This window comes from Heterodontus francisci, chromosome 44, assembly GCF_036365525.1.
Source record: "Heterodontus francisci isolate sHetFra1 chromosome 44, sHetFra1.hap1, whole genome shotgun sequence".
Classification (NCBI taxonomy): domain Eukaryota; kingdom Metazoa; phylum Chordata; class Chondrichthyes; order Heterodontiformes; family Heterodontidae; genus Heterodontus; species Heterodontus francisci.
In genome coordinates, this window is record NC_090414.1 from 25821643 (window position 1) to 25845258 (window position 23616).

The 23616-nt window shown below is 53.2% G+C and overlaps 1 protein-coding gene across 2 annotated transcripts in view; it reads left to right on the forward strand.

Moving 5' to 3' along the window:
* The window catches only part of LOC137355893 (cdc42 effector protein 2-like), a 39389-nt gene extending 22233 nt beyond the window's left edge, over positions 1–17156 (forward strand). Inside the window, exons 1-2 of one of the 2 annotated variants that reach the window (XM_068021507.1) lie at positions 6815–7092; positions 14088–17156. In XM_068021507.1, coding sequence (XP_067877608.1) covers positions 14420–15205 — 786 coding nt within the window. In that variant the 5' untranslated portion in view covers positions 6815–7092; positions 14088–14419 and the 3' untranslated portion in view covers positions 15206–17156. Of the gene's footprint in view, positions 1–6814; positions 7093–14087 lie in introns of those variants that run through there. The other variant, XM_068021508.1, reaches the window with a different exon arrangement.
* Positions 17157–23616: the final 6460 nt, after the last annotated feature.

Sequence of the window (23616 nt, forward strand, 5' to 3'; positions counted from 1 at the left end):
TGAATACAGAGTGGAGGGAAACCATCAAGGAAGGCTGCAATTTTTCTGGAGAGGTGGGTGTCAGGGCACCTGAAAGACTATTAAGTTTAAACTGTTTGGGGGAGGGAGAAGAGGCCTGAAGACTCAGGGGTGGGGCAGCCAAATCCAGTAGGGGCCCCTGTGTTTGTATTGGTGTTTGCACACAGGGAGCTCCCTCCCCACCCCAACTGCCTGCTCGGGACAGCTGGAGTTGCCCGGGTGAAGACTGTCTTGTTAAAATCAGAAGAGGAGAGTACCGGGCGGCTCCAGCTGTCCCGGGCGAAGAAGCCTCCCCCAACTGGAAGACAACAAACAAGTTTGGACTAATTGTGATAAAGGTGCTCCAACTGGCAGTTGGAACAAACATCCTTTTCAGCCTTTCTCTCCCTTCCTCCACTCAGTCGCCTCAATCACCTATCCTCCCCTTTTCCTTTACCATCCTACGCCATCCTCCTCTACTCCCACTCCACCTTGCTTAAAGTTTGCTTTTTATAAAAATTGTGTAAATTTGTTTTGTTTCTTGGGGGTGGACGTAGCTCTTAGACCCCATGGCAAGCCCCTCTTCGCCGGTGGCGGGGCCTTCCCGTTCATATGCTGCTGCGGCTGCTGCAGCTGCACCTGTTGCCCCGTCACCGTTTGCTTTATTAACAACGAAGCATGGGGTCAAGAGCTACGTCCACCCGAACATGACTATAGAGGCATGCGTGAAAGCAATGGCCGAGGTTGTCGGCCCTTCGGCCATTGTTGCAGCCTCTAAAATGTACGGGAAGGCAGTGTTTTTCCTGAAGACCGAGCGGGCGGTGTCCCTGGCTCTGAGCAAGGGGCTCACCGTGGGCGGGACCTTTCTGCCAGTGGACCCCCTGGAGGCCACTGTGCAAAGGCTCATTTTATCCAATGTCCCACCCTTCATCCCTGGTGAGCTCCTCCTTCCCCACCTGCACCATCTGGGGGAGGTAAAGACGGGGCTCACCCCAGTCCCGCTCGGTCTTCGGGAGAACAGCCTCCGACACGTGTACTCCTTCCGCCGCCAGTTATTCATGCAGCTGGCGCGGGAGGAGGTGACAGAGGGCCACTTCAATGTAGAATTCCAGGGGACGGCCTACCGCGTCTTCTGGACCTTGGACGGGGTGCGGTGCCATGTCTGTAAGGGGGTGGGGCATGTTCGTAAGAACTGCCCCAACCTCCCGGCTGCCAACTCCAACTCAGCGGCCCAGGGTGGCGACGCTGCACCTCCTCCCACCCCCACTACACCACCACCAGATACCATTCAGTCGGTACCGGAGGCTGTGGTTTTCACGGCCTCCGGCAGGGAGGGGGGTGACCGTCCAAGTGGAAGGAAGGCGCGGAGGAGAAATAAACATCGAGAGGCGCGTCCCCTGGATATCGTGACACGACCCGAGTCTGAGCTCAGCCCAAGGCCCGATCTCGGGAAGTCAACTTGCCCCAGGGCTGGGCTCAGGCCCAGGGTGAATAAAAAAAAGGAGAGTGTGGAGGTGGAGGCCTCTGATGATATGGAGGTCTCTGAGCCTCCGCACACAACTGGGAAAAAGAGGAGAAGGCACCCCTCCACAGAGGTAACAAGGGGCCCTGAGGCGCAGGGCCCATCTGTTGGAGGGGAACTGTCTCCTGTTTCGGGTCCCCAGGTTTCCCCTACCGCCACCACCAAGGCTGCAAAGTCCGGGCAGGTGCTCCCTATTCCTCAGGATGGAGGGGAGGGGATGGCCCCGGTACATGAGGCCCCTCCTGAAGGAGTAAGTGGGGCCCTGCTTGTGGTGGGGGAGCCTGGGGAAGCCGCCCATTCTGCCACTGCTACTGGGTCGGGTGTCCTGAATGAAGGGGAGGGCGAGGCCCCAGAGGGTCGGGCCTCCCAGCCGGAGTCCACCACCAACCAGGAGACACCCGACCCAGTTATAACTGAGAATGCTGCCCCACCTGCTGGGCCTGTGGGTGCTGGCGGAGCGGGAGATAGCCTCCTCCCTCCGCCTCCGGTCTCGGCTCCGGCTGGTTTCCCGGAGTCGGGAACTTCTGTCTCCCCTGGACCACTCATTGCCCTGGGGACGGAGGTGGAGGGGGGTCCTGAACCGCTGGTGCCTACAGGCTCCAGTTTCACAATAGAACCCAGAGAGGACTCCTCCGCCATCGATCCTGGGGGTGGGATCGTGACGGAGGCGGGACCAGCTGGCGCGGCCGGGACGTCCGCCCCACAGTGTGTGGTAGATGTGTCGGCTGCTGGCGGTGACGACCCGGAGGAGGATGGGGATTCGGTGCGGGGCACGGAGGATGATCTTGATTCCATCGCCAGTGAGGTGGTGGAGTCCCTCGTGCCTCCCACCGAATCTCCTCTCATCCCCACGGCGGAACTCCGGGATTTCCTCGCGGCTTGCAGGGGTTGCCGCAATAAAGTTCAGCTGGCCCTCGACCGTTGGTCGAATCTGGCGCTGATCATACAGTCCGTCCGTGCCGCCCTTAAGATAGCGGGCAAGCGCGCGGACGTGAAACTGGTTGAGAGGCGCCGTTTTAATGTGTTCCTCAATGGGTTGCTGGGGGAGTGGAGGGCCAGGTGCACTTCCACTCCCTCCTCACAGTGAGCTGTTGGTGACGGGTTTTAAGTACCTTTGACATGAAGATAACCATAGCCAGCCTCAACATCAACGGCAGCAGAGGGGCTCACCGCAGATTTCACAATCTCTCATTCCTCAGGGAAGGGAGATACGCGGTGAGCTTTCTGCAGGAAACCCACACCGTTCCGGGAGACGAAGCCACCTGGCTCCTGGAGTGGCAGGGTGGGGTCTACATGAGTCACCTCACCCCTATTTCTAGTGGGGTGGCTATCTTGTTGGCCCCGACTTTTCAGCCGGAGATCTTGGGGGTCAAGGAGCTAGTGCCGGGCCGCTTGCTCCACCTCGCCGTTCGCCTGGGTAGCGTGCCGCTCCACTTTGTGAACGTGTACGCGCCCAGGCCCGGCGCGTTGCAAGCGCGCTTCTTTGAAGAAGTGTCCGCTCTCTTGAGCTCCATCGATAGCGGCGAGTGCATCATCCTCGGGGGGGATTTTAACTGCACCCTCGAGGTGGGGGATCGCTCCGGTCCCCAGCGCGGCCAAGCGTCAGTGGAGAAGTTGAGGGGACTGATCAGCTCCCTTAACTTGGTGGACGTCTGGCGGAATCTCCATCCCGACTCCAGCGCCTTCACGTGGAGGTCTGGAGGAGGGGGGTCGCGAATCGACCGCCTCTACATTTCGCAGGCGTACGTCTCCAGCGTTTCGGCGGCCTCCATGCGGCTGGTGCCGTGCTCGGACCACCGCCTGGTGTGGGCGGAGTTCACTCCGCTCCGCACGCGGGCGGGGTCCGCTTACTGGCACTTTAACAACCGGCTGCTGGAGGACGTGCGATTTCGGGACTCGTTCTGTCGATTCTGGGCCGACTGGAGAAGGAAGCAGGGGGGCTTCCCCTCCTTGAGACTATGGTGGGATGTGGGCAAGACTCACATCCGCGTCTTCTGTCAGGAGTACGCGAAGGGGTCGACCAAGAGGCGGGAAGCCGAGATCGGGCGCCTTGAGAGGGAGGTGCTCGACTTGGAATCCCGCCTCGGTCATGCCGTCGCGGACCCGGCCCTGTGGCAGGCGTACAAAGAGAAGAAGGGCGCGCTGAGGAACCTGCAGCTCATAGGGTCCCGAGGCGCGTACGTGAGGTCGCGGATCCAGATCCTGGAAGATTTGGACCGCGCCTCTCCCTTCTTCTACTCGCTGGAAAAATGGCGGGGGGTCCGTAAGCAGCTCGTCGAGCTGCTGGCCGACGACGGATCCTCCATCACGGATCCGGAGGGAATGGGCCTCCTGGTCCGGACGTATTACAGTGCGTTGTTCTCTCCGGATCCGTCCAGCGAGGATGCGCGCAGAGTTTTGTGGGAGGACCTGCCGCAGGTCAGCCCGGAGGGCGCCGAAAGATTGGAGGCTCCGCTCACGTTGGCGGAGCTGACTGGCGCCCTCCACCAGCTCTCGAGGGGCAAATCCCCAGGGCTGGATGGATTGACCGTGGAGTTCCTCAGGGCGTTCTGGGACGTCCTGGGGGACGATTACGCGCGGGTCCTGGGGGAAAGCCTGGCGACCGGGGAGATGCCCCTCTCGTGGCGCAGGGCGGTCATCGTCCTGCTGCCGAAGAGGGGCGATCTCCGCCTGCTTAAAAACTGGCGTCCGGTCTCCCTCCTCAGCACGGATTATAAGATCTTTGCCCGGGCTATGTCTACCCGCCTGGGCTCCGTGCTGGCCCACATGATCCACCCCGACCAGTCCTACACAGTCCCGGGCCGGTCCATCCAGGACAACATCCACCTGGTCCGGGACCTGATCCATCTTTCCCAGAGGGCTGGTCAGTCGGTCGCCTTTCTCTCCCTCGATCAGGAGAAGGCGTTCGACAGGGTGGATCACGATTACCTTTTCGGGACTCTGCGCGCTTTCGGACTCGGGCCGCATTTCGTGGCCCGGGTCCGACTTTTATACGCCGCCGCAGAGTGTCTAGTCAAAGTTAACGGGTCCTTGACGGCGCCCCTTCGATTTGGGAGAGGAGTGCGTCAGGGGTGACCCATGTCCGGCCAATTGTATACCATCTGCGTGGAGCCCTTCCTGTGCCTGCTTCGCAGGAGGTTGACGGGATTGGCTCTGCGCGAGCCGGCCATGCGGGTCGTCCTCTCGGCTTACGCCGACGACGTGCTCCTCGCAATCACAGATCCCGTTGACTTGCGGAGGATGCGCGACTGCCAGCAGACCTTTTCTGCCGCGTCCTCCGCGAGGATCAATTGGGAGAAATGTTCCGGACTCCTGGTTGGTCAGTGGCGGGTGGACTCCCTGCCGGAGGAGATGACACCTTTTGCGTGGAGCACCACGCACCTCCTCTATCTGGGAGTCCACCTTAGCCCCGCTGAGGAAGCCTGGCCGGCAAACTGGCAGGAGTTGGAGGCGAAAATCACCGCTCGGCTGGGGCGCTGGACAGGACTGCTCCGAGTGCTTTCCTACAGGGGCCGAGCGTTGGTCATAAACCAACTGGTGGCCTCGATGCTGTGGTACCGGTTGGTCACTTTGGCCCCGCCCCCTGTATTTGCCACCAAGATCCAGAAGAAACTCGTCGATTTCTTCTGGGGCAAGAGGAAACACTGGGTCTCTGCCGCGGTCCTGAGTCTCCCTATCGAGGAGGGCGGTCAGTCGCTGGTGTGCGTCCGCACCCAGGCTGCGACTCTCCGCCTTCGGACCCTGCAGAGATACCTGTACGTCGAGTGTCCTCCCAGATGGTGTGCGCTGGCGACGTATTTTTTCCGCCAGTGTCACTGCCTTCAAGACGACACGCAGCTCCCAGTGGAGTCCGTTAGCCGCGCCTCTCTGAGGGAGTTGCCTGTCTTTTACCGGGATCTTTTCCGAGTCTGGAACATGGTCGCCTCCAGTCAGGGCGCTCCCCCGCCGGCGGAGGAGAGCGCCTCGGCTGTCCGGGCGGCCGTCTCCGGGGACGGTCCGGCGGGCGGAGGAGTAGCCGAAACCCCCGGGACGCCCCTCACTGCGGGTGGCGAGGGGGCTCGGGAGTGCGGAGCGATCCCGGCCGAGCTGACCCCCGCTCGGCCGGAACTGCTCATCGGACCCAGGCCCCGAAACCCTCCTCGGGAGCCGGTCCCACACAACCCGAGCCGCCTCTCGGAAATGCCCTCCGTGCCATTCCAATCGGTGCGGAGGGGTTTCCTGTACGGGCTGCTCCTGCATACTCTCCACTTCCTCGCCCTCGTCAGCCGGCCGGACACGCCCTGGCAGTCCGCGTTGCCATCTGGCGGCGAGGGGAAACCCCGATGGAGGTCTCTCTACGCGGGAGTCTTCCCCCTTTACATCGGGGACCTGGGGTGGAGGGTGCTGCACAGAGCAGTCCCGTGCAATAGACTTTTAAGTAGGACTCCCAGGCCGCCTGTACTTTCTGCGGCCTGGACGAGTCCGTGTTCCACATATATACGGAGTGTGCGAGGTTGCAGCCCCTATTTGATTATCTGAAGAGGCTGCTCCTCAAATTCTGGCTGCACTACAGTCCCACACTCCTGATCTTTGGGCACCCAGTGCGGAGGGGCTTGGGCCGGGAGGAGGATCTCCTCGTCGGTCTGCTCCTGGGCCTGGCCAAGGTGGCAATTCACAGGTCCAGGTTGCGGGCCGTCGGGGGGGTCCGTCCTCCCCGATTGCCTGCCCCTCTTCCGCGGTTACGTTCGTGCCCGGGTGTCCCTGGAAAAGGAGCATGCGGTGTCCGCCGGTACGCTTGAGGCCTTCCACGACCGGTGGGCACCGCAGGGACTGGAGTGCATTGTCGACGCCGAGAATGGCATTTTAATTTGAGTTTTTTGTTTATTTATCTGGTTTTAATAAAGTTATTTTAAAATTATGTATATAAAGGGGGCCTGAGGAATAAAGGCCCCCTCATCATGAAGAATGTAAAAGGGGCCTGGGGTATAAAGGCCACCTTAAAAAAAAAAGTATAAAAGGAAAAAAAAAAATGGGGGAAGAAAGAAAAATTTTTTAAAAACAGGTTAAATTTCTTCTTCACTGGTACTGATTTTAAATTGCTTTTAACTTGTTTCATTAAGGATGTTACAACTAACAGAAGGGAGTTTTAACCCATTGGTTTGGTCTGGATTGGAGTCCAATTCCCAGAGGTGAGGAGCCAGTGTTGTAAGTGACCACATCACCAAACCCGCAAGAGTAAGTGCAGGAAACTGAGCTCATTGCCACTGCCTGCTCTCTGTTTTAGGTCTCAGGGAATCGTGTACCACTCCCTGTATCACTGGTTAACTGCGGTGGGAACTGATCAGTGCTGTTTCCAGAACCTAGGGAGTTTATTCTTTGGCAGGCTGCCTAGTTAGGTCATGTGTTACATGCCTGCCTTGGCTTATCAATAGCAGGCAACTACGTATTCATCTGTAAGCAGTCCGAGTGCACTGATCAGTCCCTGGAGCCTGGTCTTCAATCCAACTGTGTGTTGCCGTGGAGTTCAATTTTATTACTACGAGACGGAGGATAAGCTAAAGTTTTATGTTCTATTTTAAACGGAGATAGTGCTGGTATGTACAAGATACTTGTGTCAGAAAGGGAAATGGCTCAGAGCTGCTGGTCCCATTTTAAGTGAACTTTGAATCAACAGGGTTTGTTATCTCTGTCTGTCACTTGGCAACCTGTAACCGTGACAGTCACTGGGTTAAGGTATAACTGTGACTGTCACTAGGCTAACATGTAGTTGTAATTGTCGCACAGGCCAACATGTAAGTGTGACTGTCACTGGGCTAACGTGTAACTGACTGTCACTGGGCTAACGTGTAACTGTGACTGTCACTGGGCTAACTTGTAACTGTGACTGTCACTGGGCTAATGTGCAACTGTGACTGTCACTGGGCTAACGTGTAACTGTGACTGTCACTGGGCTAACTTGTAACTGTGACTGTCACTGGGCTAACGTGCAACTGTGACTGTCACTGGGCTGATGTGTAACTGTGACTGTCACTGGGCTAACGTGTAACTGTGACTGTCACTGGGCTAACTTGTAACTGTGACTGTCACTGGGCTAACGTGCAACTGTGACTGTCACTGGGCTAACTTGTAACTGTGACTGTCACTGGGCTAACGTGTAACTGTGACTCACTGGGCTAACTTGTAACTGTGACTGTCACTGGGCTAACGTGCAACTGTGACTGTCACTGGGCTAACTTGTAACTGTGACTGTCACTGGGCTAACGTGTAACTGTGACTGTCACTGGGCTAACTTGTAACTGTGACTGTCACTGGGCTAACGTGTAACTGTGACTGTCACTGGGCTAACTTGTAACTGTGACTGTCACTGGGCTAATGTGTAACTGTGACTGTCACTGGGCTAATGTGTAATTGACTGTCACTGGGCTAACGTATAACTGTGACTGTCACTGGGCTAACGTATAACTGTGACTGTCACTGGGCTAACTTGTAACTGTGACTGTCACTGGGCTAACGTGTAACTGTGACTGTCACTGGGCTAACTTGTAACTGTGACTGTCACTGGGCTAATGTGTAATTGACTGTCACTGGGCTAACGTGTAACTGTGACTGTCACTGGGCTAACGTGCAACTGTGACTGTCACTGGGCTAACTTGTAACTGTGACTGTCACTGGGCTAACGTGTAACTGTGACTGTCACTGGGCTAACGTGTAACTGTGACTGTCACTGGGCTAACTTGTAACTGTGACTGTCACTGGGCTAACGTGTAACTGTGACTGTCACTGGGCTAACTTGTAACTGTGACTGTCACTGGGCTAATGTGTAATTGACTGTCACTGGGCTAACGTGTAACTGTGACTGTCACTGGGCTAACGTGCAACTGTGACTGTCACTGGGCTAACGTGTAACTGTGACTGTCACTGGACTAATGTGTAACAGTGACTGTCACTGGGCTAACTTGTAACTGTGACTGTCACTGGGCTAATGTGTAATTGACTGTCACTGGACTAATGTGTAACAGTGACTGTCACTGGGCTAACTTGTAACTGTGACTGTCACTGGGCTAACTTGTAACTGTGACTGTCACTGGGCTAATGTGTAATTGACTGTCACTGGGCTAACGTGTAACTGTGACTGTCACTGGGCTAACGTGCAACTGTGACTGTCACTGGGCTAACGTGTAACTGTGACTGTCACTGGACTAATGTGTAACAGTGACTGTCACTGGGCTAACTTGTAACTGTGACTGTCACTGGGCTAATGTGTAATTGACTGTCACTGGGCTAACGTGTAACTGTGACTGTCACTGGGCTAATGTGTAACTGTGACTGTCACTGGGCTAACGTGTAACTGTGACTGTCATGGTGGCTAGCTTGACAAAGTGAGACAGTTTATATATGTTGACGAAAGGGATCACTTGGTGCAGATCCATACACCAAACCCCCAGTTTACACAGAGTTAGCTGATCATGGTCCAGGCAACAGCTGGGGTCCATCAATGGACTCAGTGCCCTGGGTTGACAGGGGTAATGTTGCAATCAGTCAGAGTTCCTACTTCAAACTGATAGAAAGGCAGAAGTCCCATTTATATATTGCCTTTCACAACCTGAAGGCTTCCCAAAGTCCATAACCCACTCCACATAATCCTGCCTGTCGCTGAACGACGGAGTGCTGCACTGTCTGAGCTGCCGTCTGTTGGGACGGTTAGACTACCTTCCCATCCCACTGGGCAATATTTGAAGGAGAGCCAGAGAGCTCTCCCAGTATCCTGGCCAATATTTATCCCTTACCCCTCATCACTAAAAAGCAAATAAACAGGCTGTTTGTGGAATCTTGTTGTTCACAATTTGTCTGCCTGGTTTCCTACATTACAACAACAGTGACTCGACTTCCAGAGTGAATCAGTGAATGTGGAGCTGATGTGCAAAGTCGATATGTATATTGGAATTGTTTTTTAATGGACGGATATGTTTGCTCAACCCAGGGATCTGGCACTTGAGCTGTCAGGGGGTGTGGTTCACATCTGTTGCTGATTGTGTGGGATCAGATTGCATTGGATGGCAGATCCTATCTCATCCAGCCAAGTGACTAATTTCTTGAATAATAATCCATCTGCGACTCGGGAATTTTTTCATGTTATTTTCCGAATTTGATTTCCTCCTCAGGTGTAATGTTGGACACGATTGTATGTGAGATCATAGGATCCCTGCCTCCCCCTCGCTCACTGCTTGCTCCCCTAACCCCTCCTCCACACCCCACTCCCTCCCCAGCTCCCTACTCACTCCCTCCCCAGCTCCCTACTCACTCCCCTGATCCCTCTCCAATGCAATACTCGCTCCCCAGCGCCCCCCCCCACTTGCTCTCCCTCCCCCACGCCCTGTTCCCTCCCCCTCCCGAACCCTACTCACTACCCCACGCCCCGCCCGCTTCCCCATTCCCTCCCCCAAAGCCCCACTCACTCCTCTACGCCCCCTGCCCAGCTCGCTGCTCTGTGCTCCACTTGCTCCCCTGTCTGCCCCTGGGATTTCCTCCCTTTGAGCTGCCCATGGAAAACAGCTGCAAGCAAAAAACATGGGGTGGAACCAGGTTCTGCCCCGAATTCCAACCGATCCCCCTCTCCCCCACCCCCTGATCTGGGCTGGAGTTTTGGGGCCTGCTGTCTCAATGGACCAGCGACACGGCCCATCTTTTCCTCACCCATGCTTCACGTATCATGCTCCATTGCACCATTGTCGGCTGCTACCAGGCTGGGAACATAGAATCACAAGGAGGACATTCAGCCCCTCCAGCCTATTTCAGCATTCGTGATTGATCTGTAACTCAGCTCCTTTTACCAGCCGGGGTTCCCTCCCTTCACTGTGCTCCAGTGAGATAAGGCAGGAGGAATGCCATTAACAGAACGCCCTGTCACAGCACCAACAGCGCAAGGTGATGGAGCGAGGACTCCAATTCACCAAGGCCCCTTCGACAGCACCTCCCAAACCCGCGACCTCTACCAACTAGAAGGACAAGAGCAGCAAATACATGGGAACCACCTGCAAGTTCCCCTCCAAGTCACACACCATCCTGACTTGGAACTATATCACCGTTGCTTCACTGTCTCTGGGTCAAAATCCTGGAACTCCCTCCCTAACAGCACTGTGGGTGTACCTACCCCACACGGACTGCAGCGGTTCAAGAAGGCAGCTCACCACCACCTTCTCAAGGGCAATTAGGGATGGGCAATAAATGCTGGCCTGGCCAGTGATGCCCACATCCCATGAAACGAATAAAAAAGAATACAGCCCATTACCCCAACCTGTCACTCTGTGGCTTTTGAGTGAGATACCCCTTGGATGTTTTTTCCCTCTACAGCATAACATTGCCTAGAGCCTGCGTGCCTTTACTTTCTGTTACATTGCCATGACTCATGGTGAATGTATTTCATTGCATAACTGCTTGTAAACTTCATTGAGTCAAACAAACATCAATGCTCTTTGCACTGCCCAGTATTGTCGTTGGTGGATCAAATTCTATGGGACATTGTTCCCTTTCATGTCTTCAATTCAGAAGATATGTTTTATTTACATACATATATGTGTGACAGATTAAAGCTGAGTAAATATCTGGGACCTTAAACCAAAGCTGCATTCAATTCAATGAGACAGTTCTGTCCTCGAATCCCCTTCCCTTCTCCAAACAAAACCCACCAATGACTTTACAGCATGCTGATTCTTCCCCTCCCTTTTCACAGGAGTACTGTGATTAAAGAAAAGAACTCCCATTTCTCCAGCGTCTTTCACCCCCTCAGGACGTCCCAAAGCCCCTCACAGACAATGAAGTACTTTTAGAAGTGTAGTCACTGTTGTAATGTAGGAAACGCAGCAGCCACATTGCGCACAGCAAGATCCCACAAACAGCAATGTGATAATGACCCGGATCATCTGTTTTTTACTGATGTTGATTGAGGGATAAATATTGTCCCCAGGACACCGGGGAGAACTCCCCTGCTCTTCTTCCAATAGTGGCCGTGGGATCTTTTACACCCACCCGAGAGGGCAGACGGAGGCCTCGGTTTAATGTCTCATCTGAAAGACAGCACCTCCGACAGTGCAGCACTCCCTCAGTACTGACCCTCCGACAGTGCAGTGCCTCCTCAGTAGTGACCCTCCATCAGTGCAGTGTCCTCTCTGTACTGACCCTCAGACAGGGCGGCACTCCCTCAGTACTGCCCCTCCGACAGTGCAGTGCCTCCTCAGTAGTGACCCTCCATCAGTGCAGCACTCCATCAGTACTGAACCTCCGACAGTGCAGTGCCTCCTCAGTACTGACCCTCCAACAGTGCAGCACTCCCTCAGTACTGACCCTCTGACAGTGCAGCACTCCCTCAGTAGTGACCCTCCATCAGTGCAGCACTCCATCAGTACTGAACCTCCGACAGTGCAGTGTCCTCTCTGTACTGACCCTCAGACAGTGCAGTGCCTCCTCAGTACTGACCCTCCAACAGTGCAGCGCTCCCTCAGTACTGACCCTCCGACAGTGCGGCGCTCCCTCAGTACTGACCCTCCGACAGTGCGGCGCTCCCTCAGTACTGACCCTCTGACAGTGCAGCGCTCCCTCAGTACTGACCCTCTGACAGTACAGCGCTCCCTCAGTACTGACCCTCTGACAGTGCGGCACTCCCTCAGTACTGACCCTGTGACAGTGCGGCACTCCCTCAGTACTGACCCTCTGACAGTGCAGCGCTCCCTCAGTACTGACCCTCCGACAGTGCAGCACTCCCTCAGTACTGACCCTGTGACAGTGCGGCACTCCCTCAGTACTGACCCTCTGACAGTGCGGCACTCCCTCAGTACTGACCCTCCGACAGTGCAGCACTCCCTCAGTACTGACCCTGTGACAGTGCGGCACTCCCTCAGTACTGACCTTCTGACAGTGCGGCACTCCCTCAGTACTGACCCTCCGACAGTGCGGCACTCCCTCAGCACCGACCCTCCGACAGTGCGGCACTCCCTCAGCACCGACCCTCCGACAGTGCGGCACTCCCTCAGTACCGACCCTCCGACAGTGCGGCACTCCCTCAGTACTGACCCTCCGACAGTGCGGTGCTCCCTCAGTACTGACCCTCCGACAGTGCGGCGCTCCCTCAGTACTGACCCTCTGACAGTGCGGCACTCCCTCAGTACTGACCGTCCGACAGTGCAGCACTCCCTCAGTACTGACCCTCTGACAGTGCGGCACTCCCTCAGTACTGACCCTCTGACAGTGCGGCACTCCCTCAGTACTGACCCTCGGACAGTGCAGCACTCCCTCAGTACTGACCCTCTGACAGTGCGGCACTCCCTCAGTACTGACCCTCCGACAGTGCAGCACTCCCTCAGTACTGACCCTCTGACAGTGCAGCGCTCCCTCAGTACTGACCCTCCGACAGTGCAGCACTCCCTCAGTACTGACCCTCTGACAGCGCGGCACTCCCTCAGTACTGACCCTGGCCGTGTCAGCTTGGATTATGGAATTTAAATCTCTGGAGTGGGGCTCAAAGCTACAACCTTCTGACTCAGAGACGAGAGAGAGTTCCACCCTCTGAGCCACGGCTGACACCGACATTTCCCTTTCCAACATGCAGCTTCAGCCCTCACCTCCCAGGCATCTGCCTTTTGCTGTAATATCAAAGGTAATTACTCTTTGATTACACTTACTGCCTTCCCGCTTCCTGAAAGGACTTCATTCCATTCTCGCAGGTTCTCTTTCTCCTTTGCATCTGTTCCATACGAATGCTCCCAATATGTTTTTCATTTTCCTCAACCAAGGATTTCCCTCCAACATGGTTGACAGAGGCTTCAACCATGTTCATTCCATTTCCGACATTCTGCTCTCACCATATTCCTTCCCTCTAAGAACCATGATAGGGTTCTCTTTGTCCTCACCTTCCACCCCACCAGCCTCCTCTTTCAACGGATCATTCTCCACCATTTCTTCTGTTATACAGCACAGAAACAGGCCCTTCGGCCCATTGTGTCTGTGCTGGCCATCAAGCACCAAACTATTCTAATCCCATTTTCCAGCACTTGGCCCGTAGCCTTGTATGCTATGGCCTTTCAAGTGCTCATCTAAATACTTCTTAAATGTTATGAGGGTTCCTGCCTCTACCACCTCTTCAGGCAGTGTGTTCCAGATTCCAACCACCCTCTGGATGAAAATAATTTTTTCCTCAAATCCCCTCTAAACCTCCTGCCCCTTACCTTAAATCTATGCCCCCTGGTTACTGACCCCTTCGCTAAGGGAAAAAGTTTCTTCCTATCTATGCCCCTCATAATTTTGTACACCTCAATCAGGTCCCCCCTCGGCCTTCTCTGTTCTAAGGAAAACAACCCGAGCCTTTTCAGTCTCTCTTCAGAGCTGAAATGCTCCAGCCCAGGCAACATCCTGGTGAATCTCCTCTGCACCCTCTCCAGTGCAATCACATCCTTCCTATAGTGTGGTGCCCAGTTCCAATGAAAGGAAATCGACCTGAAACGTTGACTCTTGTTTCTTTCTCCACAGATGCTGCCTGAGCTGCTGAGTGTATCCTGTTTTTATTTAGAATTCATTCTCTTGTCTGTTTTGACTGCAGATCTTGTGCGAGGAGAAAGACCAGGTGGAGATCGAGAGGCTCCTCCCTGTTGCTGCAGCAAAGAGGTGAAGCTGCAACCTGCCAGCGTGTGTCTTCGAGAGGATGGAAACAACAGTTCTTTGTTAGATTTTAATTGTTCCTGGGCAATTCAGCTCTTGTCACCCTCCTTTAGTGCGTTGCCTCTGAAATATCACAGGAACATCGGTCTTGTTTACCTCCACCCTGTTCTTCAAACCTGTGCGAGGTCGTTGCAGTGACTGAATCAGGAGAAGACGAGCAATCTTCACTGTAGACGGTACTTCTTAGCACCAGACGTTCACAGGGAGAGAAAGATGTCAGCCAAGGCTCCCATCTATCTGAAGCGGGCAAGTCGGAAAGGAAAGAAGGAAAAGTTGCGGGACATCTTGTCTTCCGACATGATTAGCTCGCCGCTTGGAGACTTCCGCCACACCATTCACATCGGGAGCGGAGGGGAGGATGACATCTTTGGCGATATTTCCTTCTTGAAAGGCAAGTTTCACCTCCTCCCGGGGAAGCACGGAGGTACGCTGTCGCAGAAGGCCGGTCGGTATGTGTCCTACGAGTTCACTAGGACCGCCAGCTTGCACGGTGACCAGCAGCAGCTGCCGGAGAACCCGTCACCCCTCTTGAAGAATGCCATCTCCCTGCCAGTGATAGGGGGCTCTCAAGCTGTGACCCCGCCCATAGCTGAGGCCCCCCCAAAACCTCCCAGGCTGCACTTGGACGATAAGGACAGGGAGCCCCCAGCCAAGGAGCCGGCCTCGAAGGGAAAACAAGAGGATGGGGAAGGGGGCATGAAAGTGGATCTGCCGGATTCTGTCCCCACTGCCGGACCGTTGGAAGCTAAGGAAGTTTCTCAGAAGAATCAGGGCACCAACAACCTCATCCATTCAAAGGTAGCCATTGTCAGGAAAGAACGTCCTGAGAAGACCCTGCTTTCCCACGCCGTCTCCCTCCTCTCCCTTCACCTGGATCTGGGTCCATCCATCTTGGACGATGTCCTTCAGATCATGGACAAAGAGCAAGATGTTCGTCCGAGTGTGGGTGCTTTGGTCCATGAGTCCAGCCCCAGGTGCGAGATTCTTTCCTTGCAGTAGGAGCCCCCACTGACATCGGGCTTTTACCGAGACCAGTACTGACCTGCTGCTCTTCATGTTGCTGAGCGGCGTGAGATGGACAGGGAGGGGAAGAGACATTTGGTCCTAAACTAATGGCCTTAAACTATTATAGCAATAAACACTCTCAGCCTGCATTTACGGAGATGTCTTCCCACTAGCTGAGCTGAGGAAGCTGACTGCCTGCAGGGTGCCAAGACCCCGCTCTCTGAGCGAAAGGAAACAATCCTGGCCCTGATGTGGGAGCAGACGCTCATGACTATTCACCTAGGGGAGCTTCACCCACGTATCGTAAGCAGCTGATCCAAGCCATTCATCCGCTCTTTTCTCCTGTAGGGGACACTGTGTCTAGAGTTCTGACCTATGGTACATTTAAAAGTGATCTTTTGGATGGTTCATCCTGGAGATATTGATCAATCTTGTTCAGGTGGGGGCCGGGGGGCGGGGGGTGGGGCTATCATTTTTGTGTGTGGTGGAGGAGAGAGACGAAATGCTAGTGATTGGAATGCTTCCTGGCTGTCGCTTGGCTGTTTGAGGACACACATGTTTTACCAAGCACTGGCAGAGCGTCCGGCATCATTGACAAGAAACGGGGGCCCTGTCGAAACACTCAGCCTCCGATGAGCAGCAGTGACATTTGTTTTCCCATCTCTCACACCAGCTGTCCTGTGTCCAATTACTGCCCAACTAGGGCCACTATTGTGCTGTGGGCCTATTCAGCTTCCACCCTCCACCACCAGAGACTAGGCTGAGACCTTGCAACTCATTTCACACAGGTCTCTTACAGCCAGCGCCGTGAGGGAACTCTGGTCCTGTCAGTGTGAACTGGGTTGGAACCTAGATCTGAGAAAGGGCTGGTATCTAACCCAACGCAGTGCCCTTCACCATCGCCCACCCCACCCCGACTATATAGCTGGTATATGGACGTAACAGATCCGCCAGCACTACTTTGAAGAAGAACCAGGTGAGTTTTCCCCAGTGTCCTGGGCCACTATTTATCCCTCAGTGAACATCACTAAGACAGACCATCTGGCTATTCCTGTTTGTGGGATCTTGCTGTGCGCTAACTAGCTGCTGCGATTCCTGCATTACAAAGGCGACTACACATCAGAAGTACTTCATTGGATGCAAAGCGCATTGGGACATCCGACGGTGGTAAAAGGTGTTACAGAAATGCAGGTTCTTTCTGCCTTCTTTAGGATCAGTTGTGCGTTGAAATGAGAATATTTGTCAAAGACAGATTCACGTGGAGTAACCAGAGCTGCTATTCTCCAGCCCAGCAGGATGCCGACAAAAACTTGCTTTCTACAATTTTACAAAAACACAATCATTAATTTCTTACTCCAGTTGGTATCTGAGATATTTTACGCCAGTGACAGTTTAATTTTGTACCTGGAATGTTGTTGTGTTATCTATGTAACTCTGTCAAGTACCTCCATCGACAATGTCCATCTCACAAACAAATAGATTGATTGTGGGGAACTGAAACTCGAGCTGTTGCTTTGTGAAAACTGCTTTGTTCTGTAAATCCGGATCTCCCCGAGTAGTGAAAGGCTAAGAGCTTTCTCCTTTCCGTGGTATCACCTCTTCAGCGTCAGCTTGGCTCAGTTTGGTATCACTTTCTCCGCAAAACGCGGTGGGCTTGAACTCTGTCCCGGTTCTTGAGCTCACAATCCAGGCTGACGCTCCCAGGGCGGTGCTGAGGGAATGCTGTGCTGTCAGAGGTGCCAACTTTCAGCTGAGGTGTTAAAACAGGGCCCTGACTGCTTGCTATAAGATCCAGTAGGACTATACACAGAGGAGCAGGAAACGTATCATCCCAGAACCGAAAACAGGTTAATCCGTTTGTTCAGATTATTGTTGGGGTCTTTCTGTACACATACTGGCTGCCATGATTGCCTATGAAACAACAATAAATATAGTTCAAAAGTAATTCATGATCTAATAAGCACTTTGAGATATTCTGAGGATGTGAAAGGTTGTAAACAAATGCAATCAACTGAGCCACTTGGGAGAGCAGACAAAAATCATTGGATCCAAGACTGCTGATTTATCACATTTTTATCTGGTTTCCACTTAATAGTTTGTTTGTGACCAGTTGTATTCCTTTAAAATCTATATTAGGTTAATGCTCCTCCAAAATGTCCTCTCTTGCTCCTCCTCCATGTATCTCCACTGTTGAAATCGGCACCCATCGCACCGTCTCCTCCTGACACTTATTCATTCCCAGGGCATTACATTTCCTCACCTCCCTCTGTCTTCCCTTCCCCCTACAACCTACACCGTCGAATCAAAAGCCACTTTCATCGAACCTGGTCTTCTCTTCACCTCATCCATTGAAGCATAACCCTTCAGTCCCCTAACTCTCCATCGAAGCCCATCCCTCCAGTCTCCTAACTCCATCGAAGCCCATCTCTTTATTCCCCTAACTCTCTCATCATGGTACATCCCTCCAGTCCCCTAACTCTCCCATCGAAGCCCATCTCTTTATTCCCCTAACTCTCTCATCATGGTACATCCCTCCAGTCCCCTAACTCTCCCATCGAACCCCATCTCTTTATTCCCCTAACTCTCTCATCATGGTACATCCCTCCAGTACCCTAACTCTCCATCAAAGTCAGCATGGGTTTACAAAAAGGAAGTCATGCTTATCGAATCTACTGGAGTTTTTTGAGGATGTAACTAGTAGAATAGATAAGGGAGAACCAGTGGATGTGGTGTATTAGGATTTTCAGAAGGCTTTTGATAAGGTCCCACATAAGAGGTTAGTGTGCAAAATTAAAGCACATGGGATTGGGGGTAATATACTGGCATGGATTGAGAATTGGTTGACAGACAGGAAAGAGTAGGAATAAACGGATCTTTTTCCGGGTGGTAGGCAGTGACTAGTGGGGTACTGCAGGGATCAGTGCTTGGGCCCCAGCTATTCACAATATATATTAATGACTTGGGTGAGGGAACTAAATGTAACATTTCCAAGTTTGCAGACGACACAAAGCTGGGAGGAATGTGAGCTGTGAGGAGGATGCAAAGAGGCTCCAATGTGATTTGGACAAGTTGGGTGAGTGGACAAATGCATGGCAGATGCAGTATAACGTGGATAAATGTGAGGTCATCCACTTTGGTTGTAAAAACAGAAAGGCAGATTATTATCTGAATGGTGATAGATTGGGGAAGGGGGAGGTGCAACGAGACCTGGGTGTCCTTGTACACCAGTCACTGAAAGCAAGCATTCAGGTGCAGCAAGCAGTTAGGAAGACAAATGGTATGTTGGCCTTCATTGCAAGAGGATTTGAGTACAGGAGGAAGGATGTCTTACTGCAGTTATACGGGGCCTTGGTGAGACCACATCTGGAGTACTGTGTGCAGTTTTGGTCTCCTTATCTGAGGAAGGATGTTCTTGCCATGGAGGGAGTGCAAAGAAGATTTACTAGGCTGATTCCTGGGATGGCAGGATTGATGTATGAGGAGAGATTGGGTCGACTAGGCCTATATTCACTAGAGTTCAGAAGAATGAGAGGGAATCTTATAAAAACCTATAAAATTCTAACAGGACTAGACAGGCTAGATGCAGGGAGGATGTTCCCGATGGCTGAGGAGTCCAGAACCAGGGGTCACAGTCTCAGGATATGGGGTATGCCATTTAGAACCGAGATGAGGAGAAATTTCTTCACTCAGAGGGTGGTGAACCTGTGGAATTCGCTACAGCAGAAGGCAGTGGAGGCCAAATCATTAAATATATTCAAGAAGGAGATAGATATATTTCTTAATGGCAAAGGGATCAAGGGATATGGGGAGAAAGTGGGAAGGGGGTACTGAATTAGACCAACAGCCATGATCTTTTTTGAATGGCGGAGAAGGGAAGAATGGATATGTTTCTATGTTTAAAGCCCAACCCTCCAGTCCCCTAACTCTCCATCAAAGCCCATCCTTCCTGTACTCTAACCTTCCTGTCAGGCTGGGACAGAATCTTGATTATGATGCCACATGTGGTGGGATAGCTGGGCAGCACTCTGTGTCCAAGTTCACACTTGAAAAATTATCACTTGTATGAGGGACTGAAGGACCCCAACAAGAGTGACATCCATGGAGAGGAACAGTGGAAATATTGTGATTGGTGGAGTGGGGTGATATGGAAATTGGTGGAGTGGGGTGATATGGAAATTGGTGGAGTGGGGTGATATGGGGATTGGCGGAGTGGACTGATATGGGGATTGGCATGGTGGGGTGATATGGGGATTGGCAGGTTGGGGTGATATGGGGATTGGCGGAGTGGGGTGATATGGAGATTGGCGGGGTGGGGCGATATGGGGATTGGTGGAGTGGGGCGATATGGGGATTGGTGGAGTGGGGCGATATGGGGATTGGCGGGGTGAGGTGATATGGGGATTGGCGGAGTGGGGTGATATGGGGATTGGCGGGGTGATATGGGGATTGGTGGAGTGGGGCGATATGGGGATTGGCGGGGTGAGGTGATATGGGGATTGGCGGAGTGGGGTGATATGGGGATTGGCGGGGTGATATGGGGATTGGCGGAGTGGGGTGATATGGGGATTGGCGGAGTGGAGTGATATGGGGATTGGCGGGGTGGGGTGATATGGGGATTGTCGGGGTGGGGTGATATGGAGATTGGGGGAGTGGGGTGATATGGGGATTGGCAGAGTGGGGTGATATGGGGATTGGCAGAGTGGGGTGATATGGGGATTGGCGGGGTGGGATGATATGGGGATTGGCGGAGTGGGGTGATACGGGGATTGGTGGAGTGGGGTGATATGGGGATTGGCGGAGTGGGGTGATATGGGGATTGGCGGAGTGGAGTGATATGGGGATTGGCATGGTGGGGTGATATGGGGATTGGCATGGTGGGGTGATATGGGGATTGGTGGAGTGGGGTGATATGGGGATTGGTGGAGTGGGGTGATATGGGGATTGGCATGGTGGGGTGATATGGGGATTGGCATGGTGGGGTGATATGGGGATTGGGGGAGTGGGGTTATATGGGGATTGGCGGAGTGGGGTGATATGGGGATTGGCGGGGTGGGGTGATATGGGGATTGGCGGGGTGGGGTGATATGGGGATTGGCGGGGTGGGGTGATATGGGGATTGGCGGGGTGGGGCGATATGGGGATTGGCGGGGTGGGGCGATATGGGGATTGGCGGGGTGGGGCGATATGGGGATTGGCGGGGTGGGGTGATATGGGGATTGGCGGGGTGGGGTGATATGGGGATTGGCGGGGTGGGGTGATATGGGGATTGGCGGGGTGGGGTGATATGGGGATTGGCGGGGTGGGGTGATATGGGGATTGGCGGGGTGGGGTGATATGGGGATTGGCGGGGTGGGGTGATATGGGGATTGGCGGGGTGGGGCGATATGGGGATTGGCGGGGTGGGGCGATATGGGGATTGGCGGGGTGGGGCGATATGGGGATTGGCGGGGTGGGGCGATATGGGGATTGGCGGGGTGGGGCGATATGGGGATTGGCGGGGTGGGGTGATATGGGGATTGGCGGGGTGGGGTGATATGGGGATTGGCGGGGTGGGGCGATATGGGGATTGGCGGGGTGGGGCGATATGGGGATTGGCGGGGTGGGGCGATATGGAGATTGGCGGGGTGGGGCGATATGGGGATTGGCGGGGTGGGGCGATATGGGGATTGGCGGGGTGGGGCGATATGGGGATTGGCATGGTGGGGCGATATGGGGATTGGCGGGGTGGGGCGATATGGGGATTGGCGGAGTGGGGCGATATGGGGATTGGCATGGTGGGGCGATATGGGGATTGGCGGGGTGGGGCGATATGGGGATTGGCGGGGTGGGGCGATATGGGGATTGGGGGGGGGTGAGCTCAGTAGTTCTGGCACAAGAAAGGAAACTTTCAAGAAGGTGGACAGAGTTGGACGCACGAGAAGAAAGAAAGGGCTTGCATTTATATAGCAACTTTCACAACCTCAGAGCATCCCAAAGTACCTTTGAAACATAGTGACTGTTGTGTTATAGAAAGGTGCCAGAACAATCTGGAATAATTAGGATCTGACCAGCCGGTTAAGTTAAAGTGTGGAGACTTCGAGGTGCCTCTTTCTCGGGAACAGAAGTGGCTGAGAACAATGTAGTCATTATCACATTGCCGATTGTGGGATCTTGCTGTGTGCAAATTGGCTGCATTACAACAGTGGCTACACTTCCAAATTGTATTTCACTGGCTTTGGAATGTCCTGAGGTTGTGGAAAGACTGTGTAAATGTGAGCCTTTCTTTCCTTTTGAAAGAGTGAACAATAAAAGACTGTGAGTATGGGGACTGTATCTCATTAATATTTAATATAAAAAGTTGGAGTAATTCGGACTGACTGTGGGGCCTGAGTGTTCTCTTGAATAGAACTCCAGTGGTGACTTGTGCAGCAGGATGTACAATGAGAGGAAACAGAGGTGAAAATAGCCTGGGAAAATCAAACAAGGGCAATGGTTGGGGCCAGGGGATGATCCTAACTCCCGGAACTGAATCCCCTCTGGTGCTCACTTCATTCAATTTTTTATTTTTCATATTTTTAATCAGTTTTTTTTAAACTTCAGATGGCTAAAGGTTACCCTGAGACAAGTTTGTTTATAGCACAGCTGCTGAGCCCTTGAGGATGTTGCTGCATTTTTAGTACAGCTGCTGAGCTCCCCTGCTCCCGCCTCCAAATCCAGAATGATTCATCCTTGGAATCCTCACTTTAAAACAGGGACAAACTACATTTATATAGCACCCTTAATGTAGGAATACATCCCAAAGTGCTTCACAGGAGCATTATTGGAGAAAAGTTGGACAAGGGGTCACATGAGATATGAGGACAGGCAACCAAAGGTTTGGCAAGAAGTGCCTTGAAGGAGGAGAGAGGGAAGGAAGCAAGGACCAAGAGGTTTAGGGAGGGAATTCCAGAGCTTAGGGCCCCAGGCAGCTGAAGGCACGGCCGCCAATGGTGGAGCGATGGGAATCGGGGGATGTGCAAGAGGCCGGAATTGAGGGAGCGCAGAGATCTCGGAGGGTTGTAGGAAGCTTGTCAAGAGTGACAAACGCGAGCAGGTACAACACGTTTGTGTTTGAATCCTGGTCAATGCTGACTTTACTAATCCCAGTTGGGAAGGGAGCAGTTGTTATAAATTGAACTTGGCGCTCTCAGGCTGAGTTGGTGGGGTAGAGAAGGGTAAATCAGCAAAGAGTCCCAGTCCTAGTGCTGGAAAGTACATGTGTGGGTGAAGTGAGGGAAGGATCGAGCATGGTGGTGATGCCCTATGTGGTGGAAAAGCACATCAGCTCTCCCAGTCTGGCCTTTTGGATGAAGAGTATCCACTTGGATGCAGCACTGAGGGGCTTGCAACATTTGTGGAATTGAAAGCTGAGCAGAGTAAAATGTTATTTTATGAATTTTAATTCTATCTATTATTGTGTACCTCTCCCAGCCTTTCTACATCTGTTTCTATCTCTGCATCTATCTCTCTCCTACTTTGTATGTAGAATCATGGAATGATATAGCACAGAATGAGGCCATTCAGCCCATTGTACCTCTGCCATCTGAACGTATTTGCATTAGGAATGAGAGAGAGATGGATCTGCAGCAATGGCTTCGCCTCCTGTTTCTGTCCTCGTCCTCGTCCTCATTCATTTACTCCTTGGCAACATCATCTGCACACATGGGGTTATCGTCCACATCCACACTGGTGACATCCAGATCTACCTATCCAGCACCTCTCTCTCGAATACTTCACTACCTCTGTGCTGTTTGTCTAATATCCATTCTTGGAAGAGCTGCAATTTCCTTAATTTAAACGTTGAGAAGAGAGACTGAAACCATTGTCTTTGGAACCTGCCACAAACTCCGTTCCCTGGCTACTGACTCCATCCCTCTCCCTGGCCACTGCTTCAGGCTGGACCAGAGTCTGCACAGTCTCAGCATCTTACTCAATCCAAAACTGCTTTTCCAACTCCATAATTCTCTCCATCACCAAGATCACCTCTGTAATAAAGTCCATCTCTGCCCCTGCCCCACCTGGTCTGCTGCCTTTGTCACCTCCAGTCTAGATTATTCCAATTCTTTCGTGATCAGCCCCATCCCATCCCACACCTAGGGCTGAATCTGTCAGCGGCGGGCGAATAAATCGGTGGCCCACCCGTCGCGGAGCTGCCGCAATCTTCCGTGCGGCAGCTCATTTAAATAGCCAGGGCGGGCTGCCCCCCAAAACCCCCTATCACATGGAGAGGGATGGCTGTCCGTCCCCTGCAGTCTTCTCCCGCCCTTCACCCCACCCTTGGTACCCATGTCGGCCCTAAACTCTGGAATTCCTTCACTAAACCCCTCCGCTTCTCTCGATTTTAAAAATAGTCCTTTGACCAAAGTTTTGGTCACCTCTCTGAATAT